This window comes from Galleria mellonella, unplaced genomic scaffold (genome assembly GCF_026898425.1).
Source record: "Galleria mellonella isolate WM207_F2 unplaced genomic scaffold, CSIRO_AGI_GalMel_v1 utg172, whole genome shotgun sequence".
NCBI lineage: Eukaryota > Metazoa > Arthropoda > Insecta > Lepidoptera > Pyralidae > Galleria > Galleria mellonella.
Genome location: NW_026442015.1, coordinates 5215206 through 5230639, shown reverse-complemented (window position 1 = coordinate 5230639; position 15434 = coordinate 5215206). Strand labels below are relative to the sequence as shown.

The following is a 15434-nucleotide window of genomic DNA, read 5'->3' as shown; positions in this document are numbered from 1 at the left end:
TATATATATATATATATATATATATATATATATATAATTTTGTATATAATTAATATATATATCAATAATTAATTAACTATATTCAAATGTCAAAATGTAAATAAATTTGAACTCTATATATGCATATGTAGAAAATATAATTATGTATGTAGTGACCTTGATATCTTCCAAGAACCTTTGCAGTTTTAATATAAATTAAAACTGTCAATTTATTAATTTAAATATAATGAATGTTATGCAGAGTATTTATTAGAGTATAAATTTATTTGTGTTATATAATATATTTATTTTATTTATGATTTGTATTTTATTACTTTGCTATAAATAAATAAATATAAATAGTCGAATTGAAAAAGTCCTTTCTGAGACCGGTTCAAAGGACGTTGTTTCTAGAAGTTGCACGAAATTAATATTTTGTCTTTACCTTGGGAGATTCTGTTCCACTGCAAACAAGATACTAGACAGTTGGTATTTCGCAATAAACAGACAGGTTCTCTTGTACACACCCGTATTAAGTCCAAATACGTAGAATGTTAATTCAAATTCAATTAATTACAGATTTATATTTTCATTTATTGTTTCATTTATTATGTATTTATCTATATATTGTATGTGACTAGTATATTGTATATATTCTTTATTACATTTGTAAATTACATAGATATATAATAGATAGATGTAATTAGTAAAATACATTTATTCATTTTGATAAGGCACACATAACAAATTATAACCATGTTAGGTTTATATATAGGTAACTATGGTTTTATGGGTACAATTCAAAAACATGTCTACATAGCATGATTTAGCATTTAGACATAACATTTGTATTTCGACATGTGGAAAATATAATAATTAGTATACAGCTGTATGTATATAAGATTTTTTTTTACTGTATATAAGTTTATAATTTACATTAAATGAAATTTATACCATAAAACTATCACTACGCAAGAAAAACAGACCAGCCATTTATAAATATTGTGAGCAAGGGTGGATTTATCTTTGACAGAGATTTATTTATTTATTCATTAGTACAAATATGTGTACATGGCGGACTTAATGCTAAAAGCATTCTCTCCCAGTCAACCATAGGGAAGTGTCAGAATACTCGAATGTGGTATTAGTAATTATTGATATACATACATACTAAAATTACATATATAAACGAATAAATATATATGAATAACAAATATACTTACACATATATGACATTTACTATATTGTACACGAAATTGAGAATAATATAAAGCGCTTACTGCTCGGATAAAGTAAAAAAGTAAGCGTGAACGTTTTTTTTAAAGACGGTTTAGTCGATAGTCTCTTAATAGCATCAGGAAGCGCGTTCCAGAGTCGTGAAGAATGTAGGAAAAAAGAGTTTGAAGCGTAACCAGTACGGTGAGAGGGGAAAGATAATTGGACAGTATTATTGGAACGAAGGTTATGTTCGTAAGTTTCAAAAAGATACTGAAATTTACTCCTTAAGTAGTTAGGAGAGATTACTTGCAGTTAACCCAATACAGTTGGAAAGCATGTAGTTAGCGGGCAGCTAAAGTACACGAGTGCTGTACGACCAACATCAATACTAATCAATACATAAGCTACAAACATACGTAAATGATACGTCACATTTTTAATACTTGTTGTTGTTCCGTAACCGGCGAGCGTGTATGAAAAGATTGATAAATGTGGAAGAAGCGAAAGAGGTTTGTTTGAATCGAAGCATTTGGCGTTCCATTGTTTCTGTCTACCCTAATGGGAGACAGGCGTGACAGATATGTATGTATGTATGTATGTAAAAATATGTTTGTATTAAAAATTAACACACGGAGTTAAAATATTTAATAGCGTATTATTTTTGGAAAAGTAGAAACGTATGTTAGTACCTGTAGTGTATTGAATCAAAGACTGTCTCTTGCGGATTGGCTTATTGAGTTTGCTACCACAGATATATTGAAGGTACATAATAAAAATAAAAATATGTGCGTACCAACACTTACATATATTACAGTAGCAATGTATGAGACTTGCATTAAACGTTAAAATATTCAGAATTAGGCACATATCCATAAAGCTTGGGTTTTCAACACGCATTGGGAAACGAAAATGTCAGCAATGTTGCTAAAATGCATCGTCAATGCATTCTGCATTGGGCCGGTTCTTGCGACAGATGAGTTGAAATTTATCCAAATATACCTAAGTCAGATCACTCGCTTCCTTTTCTGATATATTCATGGATGTTTCTAGAAGTATATTTATAGAAACGGATACTGCATTTATTAGCACGTTGAAGTGGACCGGTAAACTTTAGTTTGGCGCGCAAAAAACGACCCCATAAATTATGCATTTTTATAATAAAACGAATAAAATGCACGAATGCTCTATGGACATATTAGATTTAAAATATTTGAAATTAGAATTTAAAATTCGCAATAAAAGAACAAGTATATCGCACCGTAATTTAAAAAACAAAACACAATTGTCTTGTCACATTGAAATTTAAAAGAATTTACAGTTATCTGTCATAAAAGTTATATCACTCGGGTTAATTTAAGGATTTTATTGTAATACCATATGTTTTTAGGTATTAAGAAGTTATGGTGAAATAAAAGACTCACATACAATAAAGATATTACACTCCTTTTTTGTACAGTCGTGTAAAAGCAGCTATCTCCTTCAATCGTCGCAGAATTAAAATAAGACCAAGACAGGAGTGAATCGCAAATAATTGTTAACAGAATTATCAAGGTTATCATCACATCATCATGTCACTAATCATTAAACGTCCACTGTTGAACATAGGACTTACCCATAAGGGGGATTTCGCCAGTAGTTGCTTGGTAGGCGGGTTGGCAACCTTAGTTAAACTTTGGCGACATTTTAAGAGGTACGCAGCTGCCCATCCTTCGACTATTAAGTTCCCTTATTCGCCTCTTACGACACCCATGGTAAAGGAAGGAGTGACCCATTTTATGCTGGGACCACAGGACAAATCGTTTTGAGCTAATACTTACTAGTAAAGCAATATGGGGTAAGAACAGTATATCGTTCTCCTTGTGCCCTTCAGACATATTGCCCATCCAAGTGAGTGGGTGATGCGGTATCACAGACATTGTACCGTTGTCATTGAACTTGGTTATCTCGTGCCTGAATCCCTCTCTGTAAAAAAAGAATATTATTTAATTTAGTTTATAGCCATTTCGGGTCTGAATTCCTCTCTGTAACTAAAAGATTATGTTTCAGAAAAAAAAAGAAAAACACCGAAGAAAACCATGACAGAAACAGTTATTGTAATTTAAAAACTAAACCGATTTTGATAAAATTTCAATGAGAGCAATCTCCAGAAATGTGCTTATAGATAAAAACAGAACGATTTGTAAATGATAAACTTGAACGAACCTTGGTAGAGAGATCAATGTTCTTAATTTCTTCATTAAGAATTAAAATAGATACTTTTTTTTTATTTATTTCGAATTAGGCACACCAACAGTGTACATATTATACATAAATTAAATAACATTTTTTGTGTAGCATGTAGCTGATATGCATAACTATAGCAGGCGTACACAACATTGACTACAGACTACATGCATATAAATGTCACAATATAATGAATATAATAAATTAAATTTACAATTACATATTCTTTATTACAAAATTCATTTAAATATAAAACAAGACTGGGCAATACCATCAAATCTACATGGTCTTCAGTATCTTACCGCGAAACTATACTTTTTATCTCCATTCACATGGGCAAATCCACATTAATGATATATATATGTATATATATATATATATATATATATATATATATATATATATATATATATATATATATATATATATATATATATATATATATATATGACAATTTTCTAGATGTTATCATATTAGTAATGTACCAAATATAACAATACACTTATCATTTCCATCATCATCATAATCATTTCAGTCATTAGTGGTTCACAAATTTATTATTTACTGATCTATGTGTCATTGGGGCCGATTCCGAGGTGGCATTTCTATGAATTTATCTCTTAACCTAATATTTAAAGTACATAATTTTATAAAATTACTGTTTTATGGACCATTGTAAACTAAAATTACATTAATTGTGATTTAAATATATTAGAAGGGGGAAGGAATTGTTAATCTAACAGCAACAGTTGCAGATCATATCTGTTAGATCTAACAGCTCCATTACTAACAATATACTCTATCAGGTTGACCTCCACGTGGTTCCCCCTGGAAACCATCGTGGTTAATTCTTGTGAGATTTGTCACGATGGGCTAACTGATCTGCTTTCATCTTCACCTGTCATCTATCACTGGTGCCTCGCCAGCGTATACCGATAGCGCAGGCGGGGTAACTATTCCATTATCATCCATAAAAAATATATATATTAGAAAATTAGTTTATATTAGTTTTTTGGATAAAGATTATGCTATGATATAAATTTTTTTTTTTTATTTTAGAGATATAAATATATGGAGAAATGGTTTTTCAGAATCGATCCCATTTTGTATTACTACAATGCAACATGCAGGTATTTCTTATAAGCTTAGTGTATGGCAAGGCCGTAGCTAGACCCAAGTTTAAGGTAGGGCAAAAGGATTTTTTTAGTAGGGTAGAATCCATAATTGTGTGACTTCGAAAAAGCTAATCTGTCTTATTATATCTGTCTAATTTCTTGAGGCCTTTCAGTCTAAGGTAGGACATTCGGCCTTTTAAGGTAGGGTATTGATTCTCGCATTGAATGAATAATTTTCTATCTACCCTCGTTTATTTATTATAATTATAGAGTTGTTAGGTGACTTACTTGTAAACATAAGGTCCAACTTCTTTGACCTTAATCTTGTCGTCTATTCCCGCCATATATTCTTCGGCATTAGTCACGTTGAACAAGTATACCCGGCAGAACAACTCTACCTCCGGTGTCCGCCACATCTCCAATATCTCGCCGCCATCTTGGAGAACGACTTTCTGGAAGTGTTGAGTGTTATTGTCATGGTGGAACGAAGGTACATGGTGGACTCTATTACCATTAATTATTTACAGTTGATGCGATAAAGCTTGTTCTTTTTAACCGACTTCAAAAAAGAGGTTCTCATGTCGGTCGTATTTTTTTATGTTTCATCATTTCAGCCGTTAATCGTTCACTGCTGAACATAGGCCTTCCAGTTTTGCCAGTAGTTGCCACGCTTGGCAAGTGGGTTGGACCGCAGTTATACTTCGATGATATTTTAACAAGGATACTGTTGCCCATCTCTCAACAAATAAGTTCCCTTAATCGACTCTTACGACACCCATATAAAAGGAAGGAAGTGGCCCATTCGGTTTGAAGGATGGGATATGGCGTGAATTTACAGGGTATAGAGGAATAACACCTGAGTCCTCAGAAATGGCAACGCATGGGGGGGGGGGGGGGGTATCATGAGCGAAACAGTATACTCATATCTATAGGCGACGGTTACCACTTACCATCAAGTGGGCCGTTAGCTTGTTTGCCATTCTAAGTTGTATAAAAAAAAATTCTATGCCGGTACCACATGGCAATCTTAAATGTTTGTTACCTCATAACTATGTCAGTTGTGAACTGATTTGAAAAAATCCTTTTTTGTCCGAAAGGATATATTTATAGTTTTGTCTCTTAAAAATTTTATCAAAATCGCTCCAGCAGTTTAGTTTTGAAATCAAAACGCATTTTACTGCTATTGAAGTCGGTTTTTTGGTAATACACAATCTTATTATCTTGAACTTTGTATCTTAAAAGTACATTATTTTTTTTACTATACAATAAAGTATTAAAAATAAACAAACATAGTAGGTAGGTACATACATACATATTGTACCGAATATCACGTTATTTCGTGTTATTTATTAGAGACTTTAATGTAAAACTTGTCTACGAGAGTACCTATCTTACACGTGTTTTAAGCTCTTAAACAGCTATTATGGCTGTATTTCGATTTGAAGGAATCAGATGCGATTCCGTAGTGGCAAACGTAGTGTAGGATGACCCCCCAGTATTTGGAGGCACGACCTCAAATGCATTACAGGAAGTTAGACAATTCATTCCGCACGCTTGAAGCTAAATGGTCACCTACAGTGTGGTTTCAAAGGAGCGTCCTCCTGCGAACGTTTAGGCTGTGGAGTGAGTTCCCTGCTAAGGTTATCACTAGAGACTACAGTATGGAGTTCTTCAAAAAGGGTATATTAAGGTATTCCAGGGTCGGCAATGCGCCCGTGACACCCCTAGTGTTGCAGGCTACACTACATAGGCTACAGTGACCGTTTATCATTAGACAGTCTGCATGCTTGTTTGTCACCTTCGTGGTATAAAAAAAAATAGAAGTTTATCCTATCAATTGTACAAAGAATCATAAAATCGATATAGAATTACCGTACATACAATATAATATACCCAAAAAAAATGTCCTCGAATCGAAAACCCTATTTTTTAAAAATCAATTTCGATAGGTTTTTTTTTTTTAATATAAGAGCATTATTCAATTGCAGAGGTGGTCAAAGTTGTGGCAATAGACAGTTTCAATTACATCTAATGAAACTAATAAATAATTTTACCTGATTGAACAAAAAGTCGTAGGGATGCGCGAGGAAGATGAAGCAGGCAGCTCCCAACGCGAAGAAACCAAGCATAAGCAGGAGAAACAGACCTGTAACGAGAGAAAAAAAAAAACAATTATCTACCACATTATAGAAACAACATTCTCTTATTAGATATAATTATTTATTTTATTTGGAAAATACAACAGATAATAATAAAAATAGTACGTAGTTAATTATAGATATACAAGACATAAGACAAGATTGATAAATCTAAAACAACATGTCCGCTTCATATTTGGTCATTATTTCTCTTTTTACTTGGTGCAATAAAGTGTAAATAAATAAATAAATAAACATGAATGAGATGCAGTTTAAATAAAATTAACTTAGTTTGGTTCATATATGCAGTTTTTTTGTCCGGTAATTCATAAGTTTTTGTTATTTGATGATAAAAAGTATCCATGGATTACCTGTGGATTGACGCGGTGAAAAAATATCCATGGATCAAGTTGAGGATTAACGAAGGAGATAAATATTGTTAGATTCGTATGTTAGCGTTTTCGAAATGTACCTACTTGCGGGGGACAGTAAAATGTTTCTCGAATCTATAGATTCTGATAGATTGACTCATGTTATGGGCCCAGTTAGATATAATAAATTTCCTGACCGTGTAACTGCTGTAAGCAGTCTAAGTTCATTTAGAAAGAAACTGAAAAACCGTCTTGACGAGAACGGCTTCTATAGTGTTGATGAATTTTTGAAATATAAATAATCTTTAATGCTGAATTGTACTAATATAATAATTTGCAGTGACGTGATTATTATTGTTATAAATTATTATTACTTTTAGAGGGAGACTTTGTACAAAAGTCGATTGCTTGGGTACCTCTTTCCCATTCGTGTTTCAACCGTGAAGCAGTTTTGTTTGCATGGCTGTGTTTCGATTTGAAGGGTGAGATATGGCGTGAATTTACTGAGTACAGAGGAATAACACCTGAGTCCTCAGTAATGGCAACGCATGGGGGGTATCATGGGCAAAACAGTATACTCTGTTATGTGCATGGTACTGCTTATGTGTATAGGCGACGGTTATCACTTTCCATCAGGTGGATCGTCAGATTGTTTGCCATTCTTAGTTGTATAAAAAAATACTATATTATTATTGTATACAAAACGCTATATGCTTGAAAATAGAATAAAATATGACAAACTTGCAATGGGAATGATATAATTAATTGAAACTGAAATTGTAATTTTGTAAATTATAAATAAATTATCTGTATACGTGGTTCTAGACAGTGGATGCAAGAGAATGTAAGCCATACGAGTGTATCTGAATGTGCGTTTAAGTCAACACAGATCGGAAGTCATCGGAGCGCGAAGGTCAGCCGATCTGTATTTTCCCATGCGTATTTTGTTTTACTTACCACGCAGGTCATTACTCGATAATATATTGAAACTTTTTAGTGCATGATATAAATAACGGACTTAATATTTTGTTTTTATACAGCTTAGAATGGCAAACAAGCCGACGGCCCACTTGATGGAAAGTGGTATCCGTCACCTATAGACATGAGCAGTACCATGGACGTAACAGAGTATACAGTTTCGCCCATGATACCTCCCATGCGTTATTCCTGAGCCCTGAGTCTGTAAATTCACTGCCATATCCCACCCTTCAAACCGAAACACAGCTATGCAAACACAACTATTTCACGGTTGAAACACGAATGGGACAGAGGTAAGCCAACGACTTTTGTACAAAGTCTCCCTTTGGTGAATTAACTTAATACTATATAGTACTGTTTGTTTGTTTGTTTCCTCTCGGCTTCAAGTGTCATGTAATTTGTTATACAGTATTATGAAGAGGTAAAGTTTGTGAGTTTGGATGTTCGAGGTAATCTCCGTTATTACTGATCCGATTTTAAAAATACTTTTACTGTTAGAAAGGTATATTATCCCTGAGTGCTACAGAGTATTTTATATTCTGATACATATATATTTTCAATAATTAATCACAATAAATGTATTTGAAGACGGTAAAAATTGTATAATATGGCGTACGCTGCCAGAACAGTTTGAAATAAAGGAATAAAATATATAGCAAAAATATTCATTGTTTTTAGCTTTAGAAGCTTAGCTTTAGTCCATAATACCATATATCTAAGTTTAATATCTCAACCAAAAGATGGTTTTTATGTTAATAGTAAAATACATTTTACAAGCAGGTCATTTTAAAATTTTAGAGAATATAAAAATATATTTTATAACATCTTTAAATATTGTGTCAAAATATTTAAATTCAGAACTCGGAATTCGATGTCTATAATTAAATTATATTTTGCAAAACGCAGTTTTTTGGTTTCCAAAGACAAACGGCAGCTTCAATCGTCATGTAATTAATATAAGACCAAAATGGGAGTAAACCCTACCAATTGTAAAAAGAATAATCAAAATCAGTTTAGAATTGAAGACATTATTGCGTAACATAGCGACAGAAAAAAATATACAGGCGAATTGTTAAACTACATATATTTTTTTATTTACATATATTATATTATATTTAATTTTATTTTTTGAATACAGCTTAAAAATATTTGTTTACGAGTTAAAATGTATACTGCTTTGTAATCGCAAATTTAACTGTGGCATTCGATGGCCACAAATCATTAAACTGTGACGTCCGATGGTCACTAATCATTATACTGTGACACCTGATGGTCACAAAATCTAATTGCACCTATTACCGATTATTCGCAACATTTATAAGAATATTTTTATTCACAGCCGTTTCCTCTTCCGTCTTATTGAGAGGTCATGATACAACAAGGCAATGTTAATTTATTAAAAACTACATTTATTTTTAGGTGTGTCATGGTCTAACCGAGAATCTAGCATGATCTACAATAAATTAATACTAAAAATAAATTAAACGCGTGTCAAGTGTGAGTTGAATTTAGATCACGAGGTTCTGCAATTAAATCAATTTGTAAATAGTTTAAAGAACTTCGATTCGAATTGTGGTAAAATTAATTTGAAATCTTGTCAATAATAAAATAATCATAAAAACCGGTTCAGAAATGTTTACACTTTAATAAATATTTATTATTATTATATCAGCTATTTTGTCCACTGCTGGATATAGCGGACATGTACAACAAGTACAAATTTTCAAATTTCTATGCGACTTCAAAAAAAAGTCGGATCTCCCTTACCAAAAGTCATGACGCTGTGATATACGTAACTTAGACTGATTATCCTTACTAATACATATACATATTTATTATTATTTTTTACATATTTTTTATATTATAAATGTGAAAGTGAGTTTCTATGTGTATGATCTCTTGAGATCTTAAGTGTTTAACCAATTACTATAAAATTTGCTACATAAAAAAGCTGCCAATACATCATCTACAAGTGATATACTTCGTTGATTTGCCTACTTCCAAAATCAGCGCGTACAAAGACGCAAGCAAAGGCTGGTGTCATTACTAATATTGTAATGTGAAAGTGAGTTTGTTTGTTCGTTACCTTAAATAAAATAAAAAAAAAATATTATTATTATTAAAAAGCGCCGAAAAAAATATAGCCGGTAGATGGCGATAAGAGTCGAAACAAAGTTTATTGATTGTAAACGTGTGAGTTTATTTTTTGTTATCTAATAGCACCTTAATAACTCAATCAATCACTGTGATATTTGGTAGACACGTACTATATGGAATAGAGAAGGATATAATCTACCTCTAATTCCGGTCAGTAAACATATCCCGGTCACGTGGACGAAGTTCTTGTCTAATATATAAAATTCTCGTGTCGCAGTGTTTGTTACCAAACTCCTCCGAAACGGCTTTTATGAAATTTTGTGTGTATATTGGGTAGGTCTGAGAATCGGCCGACATCTATTTTTCATACCCCTCAATGATAGGGGTGACCCACCTCTAAATATTTTTTTTTTGACAATTTTTTTTATTTTTATTTTATTATGATTTAGCATTGAAAAATACATATAACCTCAAATTTTCACCGTTTTACGATCAACGCCTGTTTGTTAATCGCGATTTTTATATTCCGCAATAGAATTGCAAGATGACAATCGAATATAATAATTGTAGTACGATATATTTGCATGTATAGTTCTAGAAATAATGTATATGATAAAACAACGTTTACCGAGTCAGCTAGTATAATATAATTAAGACGAAATTACAAGAATCCGTTTCAGTCAATTCCTTGCGGAACCTAAAAAAGCTAGAAATAGATGAATAGAATATTCATAATTTTTTATGGCGCGAAACCGGCCAAACGACAAGATTATTTGATTATGTTGTTCCATATTTAAAATTTTCCGCGAATATTGTAATTACGTTTAGTTTATGGTAAGGTTACCTACCTGAATGTGTATAAATAAAAATCTATTGTCAAATGTATGAAAACGCATCTTTATAACCTATTTTGCTAATTCTTTTTTTGTTATGTTTTTAATTGATAGCACAAGGTTAATATGAAAGAATGTGTATGAAAAGTCGCATGAAAAATTAAAAAAGAATATATATATTATACTATACGTTTTATAGCCGGTTCGCACTTGTACTGCTCTGAGGGTCTACCATGAAATGTTTTCCGAAATTTTGGGTCCGAATGAAACACAAGGTTGATGTTACAATTATATAATACATACATTTATAGTAGAATTTATGACGAACAAAATGTAAAGACCTATTGGGCCGAGTTCGGTATGAATGAAAACACGAAATTGAGTCCGAAAATTCGGAATTACATTTCATGGTACACCAGCAGTTCGCTCCCACTTATCAGGCTATTTCTCTGCTCAGTTCTCTGATTGCTCAGCAGTCAGATATTGATATATTTAATGACAAAACAGATTAATTTTTTAAATGTTTTTTAAAATTTCAAAATTTGTAAAATAAACCTATGGCTTACTACACGTTTTGGAATACTGTAAGTGTGGTGAGTAATTTATAATTTGTTTTTTTTTTATACCACTGAGGTGGCAAACAAGCATACGGCCCACCTGATTGTAAGCGGTTACCGTAGCCTATGAACGCCTGCAATACCAGAAGTATTACGCGCGCGTTGCCGACCCTGAATAAACCTCTTTACCCCCCTTTTGAAGAGCCCCATACTGCAGTCTCTTGGGAAAACGTCGGCAGGGAGCTCCTTCCATAACTTGAGTGTAAAATAAATAAATAAATAGAAAATCATTTACGGAAAACAAATATAGTGCCTATTATATTATTTATTTATTTGACCAGTGGCGTCAAGGTCAGATGATGATGATATACGTAGATAATGATAATGACTATGCAGAATTCCAATCGAGCTAGCGGTATGGTGAGGAGCGATGGTGTTTTGATGTTTACCCGTTTACGAAGGTCCGTTATTTATTTACGCACCAAGGAACAGACTGGCGAACGCCACTATCAGATGTTGTTGTCCAATTAATAGTTTATATTTGTATTTTTGTTGTTATATTTAGATGTTTTGTTCGTATTACATCATTTGTACTTAAATATGTAGTATTGGCGATGTGACCCGGCTTCGTACGAGTATATATAATTTTTAAAAATAATATATATATATATATATATATATATATATATATATATATATATATATATATATATATATACATATATATATATATATATATATCATAGTCTATGTAATTCGTTGATATTGTAGCTTTCTTTATCAACGCATGTCTTACTTATTTTTAAATTCGGTTCAGTACTTTTTGAGTTTATTCGTTACAAACACACAAAACAAATCTTTCCTCTGTCTAATATTAAGTATCGATATATATATATATATATATATATATATATATATATATATATATATATATATATATATATATATATATATATATATATATATACATATATATATGTTTCTGTACATTGTATACTGTATGTAATAAATATATAGATCGTTTCTATAATAACTCTGTGTGCCACTATACTTCACTACTACGAGACTGTTTTGTTGTTGCTCTATAAACTTTATTATAATATACTTATCTAAGTAAAACTAAAAACGATAAATATATTAAATTGCGCCAACCGGAGTATTCATTAATGACGTATCCACTAGAGGGAGACTGTACAAAATTCGTTTGTTTGTGTACCTCTGTCCTATTCGTGTTTCAACCGTGAAGCAGTTGTGTTTGCATGGCTGTGTTTCGATTTGAAGGGTGGGATATGGCGTGAATTTACTGGGTACAGAGAAATAACACTCGAGCTCTCAGGAATGACAACGCATGGGGGGTATTATGGGCGGAAACAGTATACTCTGTTATGTCCATGGTACTGCTCATGTCTATAGGCGACGGTTATCACTTTCGATCAGGTGGGCCGTCAGCTTGTTTGCCATTCTAAGTTGTATAAAAAAACCAACAACAAGATACAATGAGCCCCATACTAGGCGAACCTGTATCGTGAGCACCCGACAAGATTAACAATTCACATTCTGTTGTAATAAAAAGTACATAATAAGCGTGTATTAACATAAAAGGAAAAGAATATAAAATTAAGACAATGATTATTTGCCGATCAGGCAATCCCGAATGAAGGTTTTATACGCTACTTGAAAGAATTGTCATATCTGTCGAATGTTAATTAATTACTCTTTGACTTACGCATTTTTTTTGTGTAAACCTTTTAGCGTTTTGATAAACGAGGTTGTCACGAATCGTGGAAAGTTTCCCCTGAAGTTTGGCCGGCGTTTTGTATTTATTACCTGAACTATAACCTACGATGTATCATGAGACCGTTGTACCCAAATAATTAGTAATAAATTTCTTATCCAAATCAGTTTATCGAGAATTAAAAAAAAAATGGCGACTTAAATAGTGGTGACAAAATTAATATAGAGTTGCAGTTTTCAACCGACTTCAAAAATAAGGTAGTTCTCATTTCAATTCGGTTATATTTTTGTATGTTTGTTTATCATTACTCCATCCAGTTCTAAACCGATTTGGATTTTTTTTTTATCTAAAAGGTATATTGGCAGATTGGCCCTTTTTTTTATACAACTTAGAATGGCAAACAAGCTGACGGCCCACCTGATGGAAAGTGGTAACCGTCGCCTATAGACATGAGCAGTGTCATGGACATAACAGAGTATACTGTTTCGCCCATGATACCCCCAATGCGTTGCCATTCCTGAGGACTCAGGTGTTATTCCTCTGTACCCAGTAAATACACGCCATATCCCACCCTTCAAACTGAAACACAGCCATGCAAACACAACTGCTTTACGGTTGAAACACGAATGGGACAGAGGTACCTAAGCAATCGACTTTTGTACAAAGTCTCCCTCTGGAAATAGTCCCTATAGAAATGTTGTTAAAATTGGTTCAGTAATTTTTAAGTTAGAGCAAAATAACTTGTTTTATTATTGAAGTAGGTTTTTTTTTGGGACACAATCTTTAATTAAACTGTTCATACTGTAATACCATATGGGTTTATCGTGGAGAACTTGCTAAATGTTATTTCAACAATGTATTTCCATATATTAAACACAAAAAGAATAATTACACACCTATGTAACGGTAAATATTGCTCAATAATTAATTGTAATTAATTTTAAGCACTGTTACTGGCAATCACCAATATTTAGTAAATAAAAAATTATTCATTCATTCATTTAAATAAATTAATTGTTTGATTGTTTTATTCCTAAAATAATACTCATAATATAGTTTATTTGAAATATATTTCAATATTTATAAATTAATAAAGTTTATTTTTATAAAGTACTAGCTTTTACCAATTACTGGGATATGTTTGCTGACCAGAATAAAATTGTTAGTGATTGGTTAAGCTGTGTTAAATCGCTATAAGGTAACAAACAAACAAATAAATTCGTTTTAACATTTAAGTAAGGGTACTAGATGACTTGGTTAATTACGTATCACCTACAACGCCATCTATTTAAAGTAATCTGAAGTAGTGATTGCCATACAAAATTATTTATATATTAAAATCGATCAATACTTTTCTTTTTAATTTTAATGAGACTAATGCAGAACAATTGATGTATATTCGTATATATATACATATATAGATTATAGGATTATAGTTTAATACTTATAAAGTAGTTTACGAAAATGACCTTTCATAATCTATATCCACCTATATGTCACAAATAAATTATTAATTGTTTATTTTGTTGCAAAAATAATAACCGGATTAAATTAGTAATATTACTAACTAATCTCCATATCTCTGTACAGAAAATCGTGTCGATAAATGGCGCCATATGTCATAGATACCGTTAGGTTTAAAATATTTGAATTTGGAATATGGAATTGTCTATTTACTAGTAAACTGTTTAGTTACAAATAGAGTTTTGCTGCGCAAAAAATACAAGTAGCTACTTCAATTCTGATAACGCAGTCGGTTTTGGGGCGCCATTTTTCTTAACCTCTCTCTAGCCATTTTAGTATGATAATTTCGCAAAATTACTGTTTTATCAACCATTAAAAATTAAATTTATAACAGTTTTGACTTTATTATTGATTGAGTTCATACTGATTTTTATAAAAAAGATTTCACTGTGATATCAAATCGAAATTTCAATTTTAAAGATTGCTTAAAAGAAATGATACGTCAGAATCGATCCCAATCTCAATGAGTTTTTAATGACAAATGTGCATGGTATTGGTCGGTTATGCACGGGCTTTTACCGTCCATGTTATTTTAAAGATAGTACATTTAAATAAATACACATAATGTTAACAGAGATTTGAAATAGTAACTGTTGAGTTTCTTGCGGCTTCTTTTCAATAAATAACAACTTACCGAACTCTGCATTTATAAAAAAAAATACGATA

General features: G+C 31.8%; 1 protein-coding gene across 2 annotated transcripts in view; it reads right to left on the bottom strand.

Moving 5' to 3' along the window:
- LOC113523279 (scavenger receptor class B member 1-like) overlaps positions 1-15434 on the bottom strand; it is an 88383-nt gene that overhangs the window by 13222 nt on the left and 59727 nt on the right. For both annotated transcript variants that reach the window (XM_052893019.1, XM_052893018.1), the window contains 3 exons: positions 6590-6681; positions 4824-4987; positions 3015-3159 (listed from right to left, as the gene is read on the bottom strand). In XM_052893019.1, coding sequence (XP_052748979.1) covers positions 3015-3159; positions 4824-4987; positions 6590-6681 — 401 coding nt within the window. The remainder of the gene's footprint in view (positions 1-3014; positions 3160-4823; positions 4988-6589; positions 6682-15434) is intronic.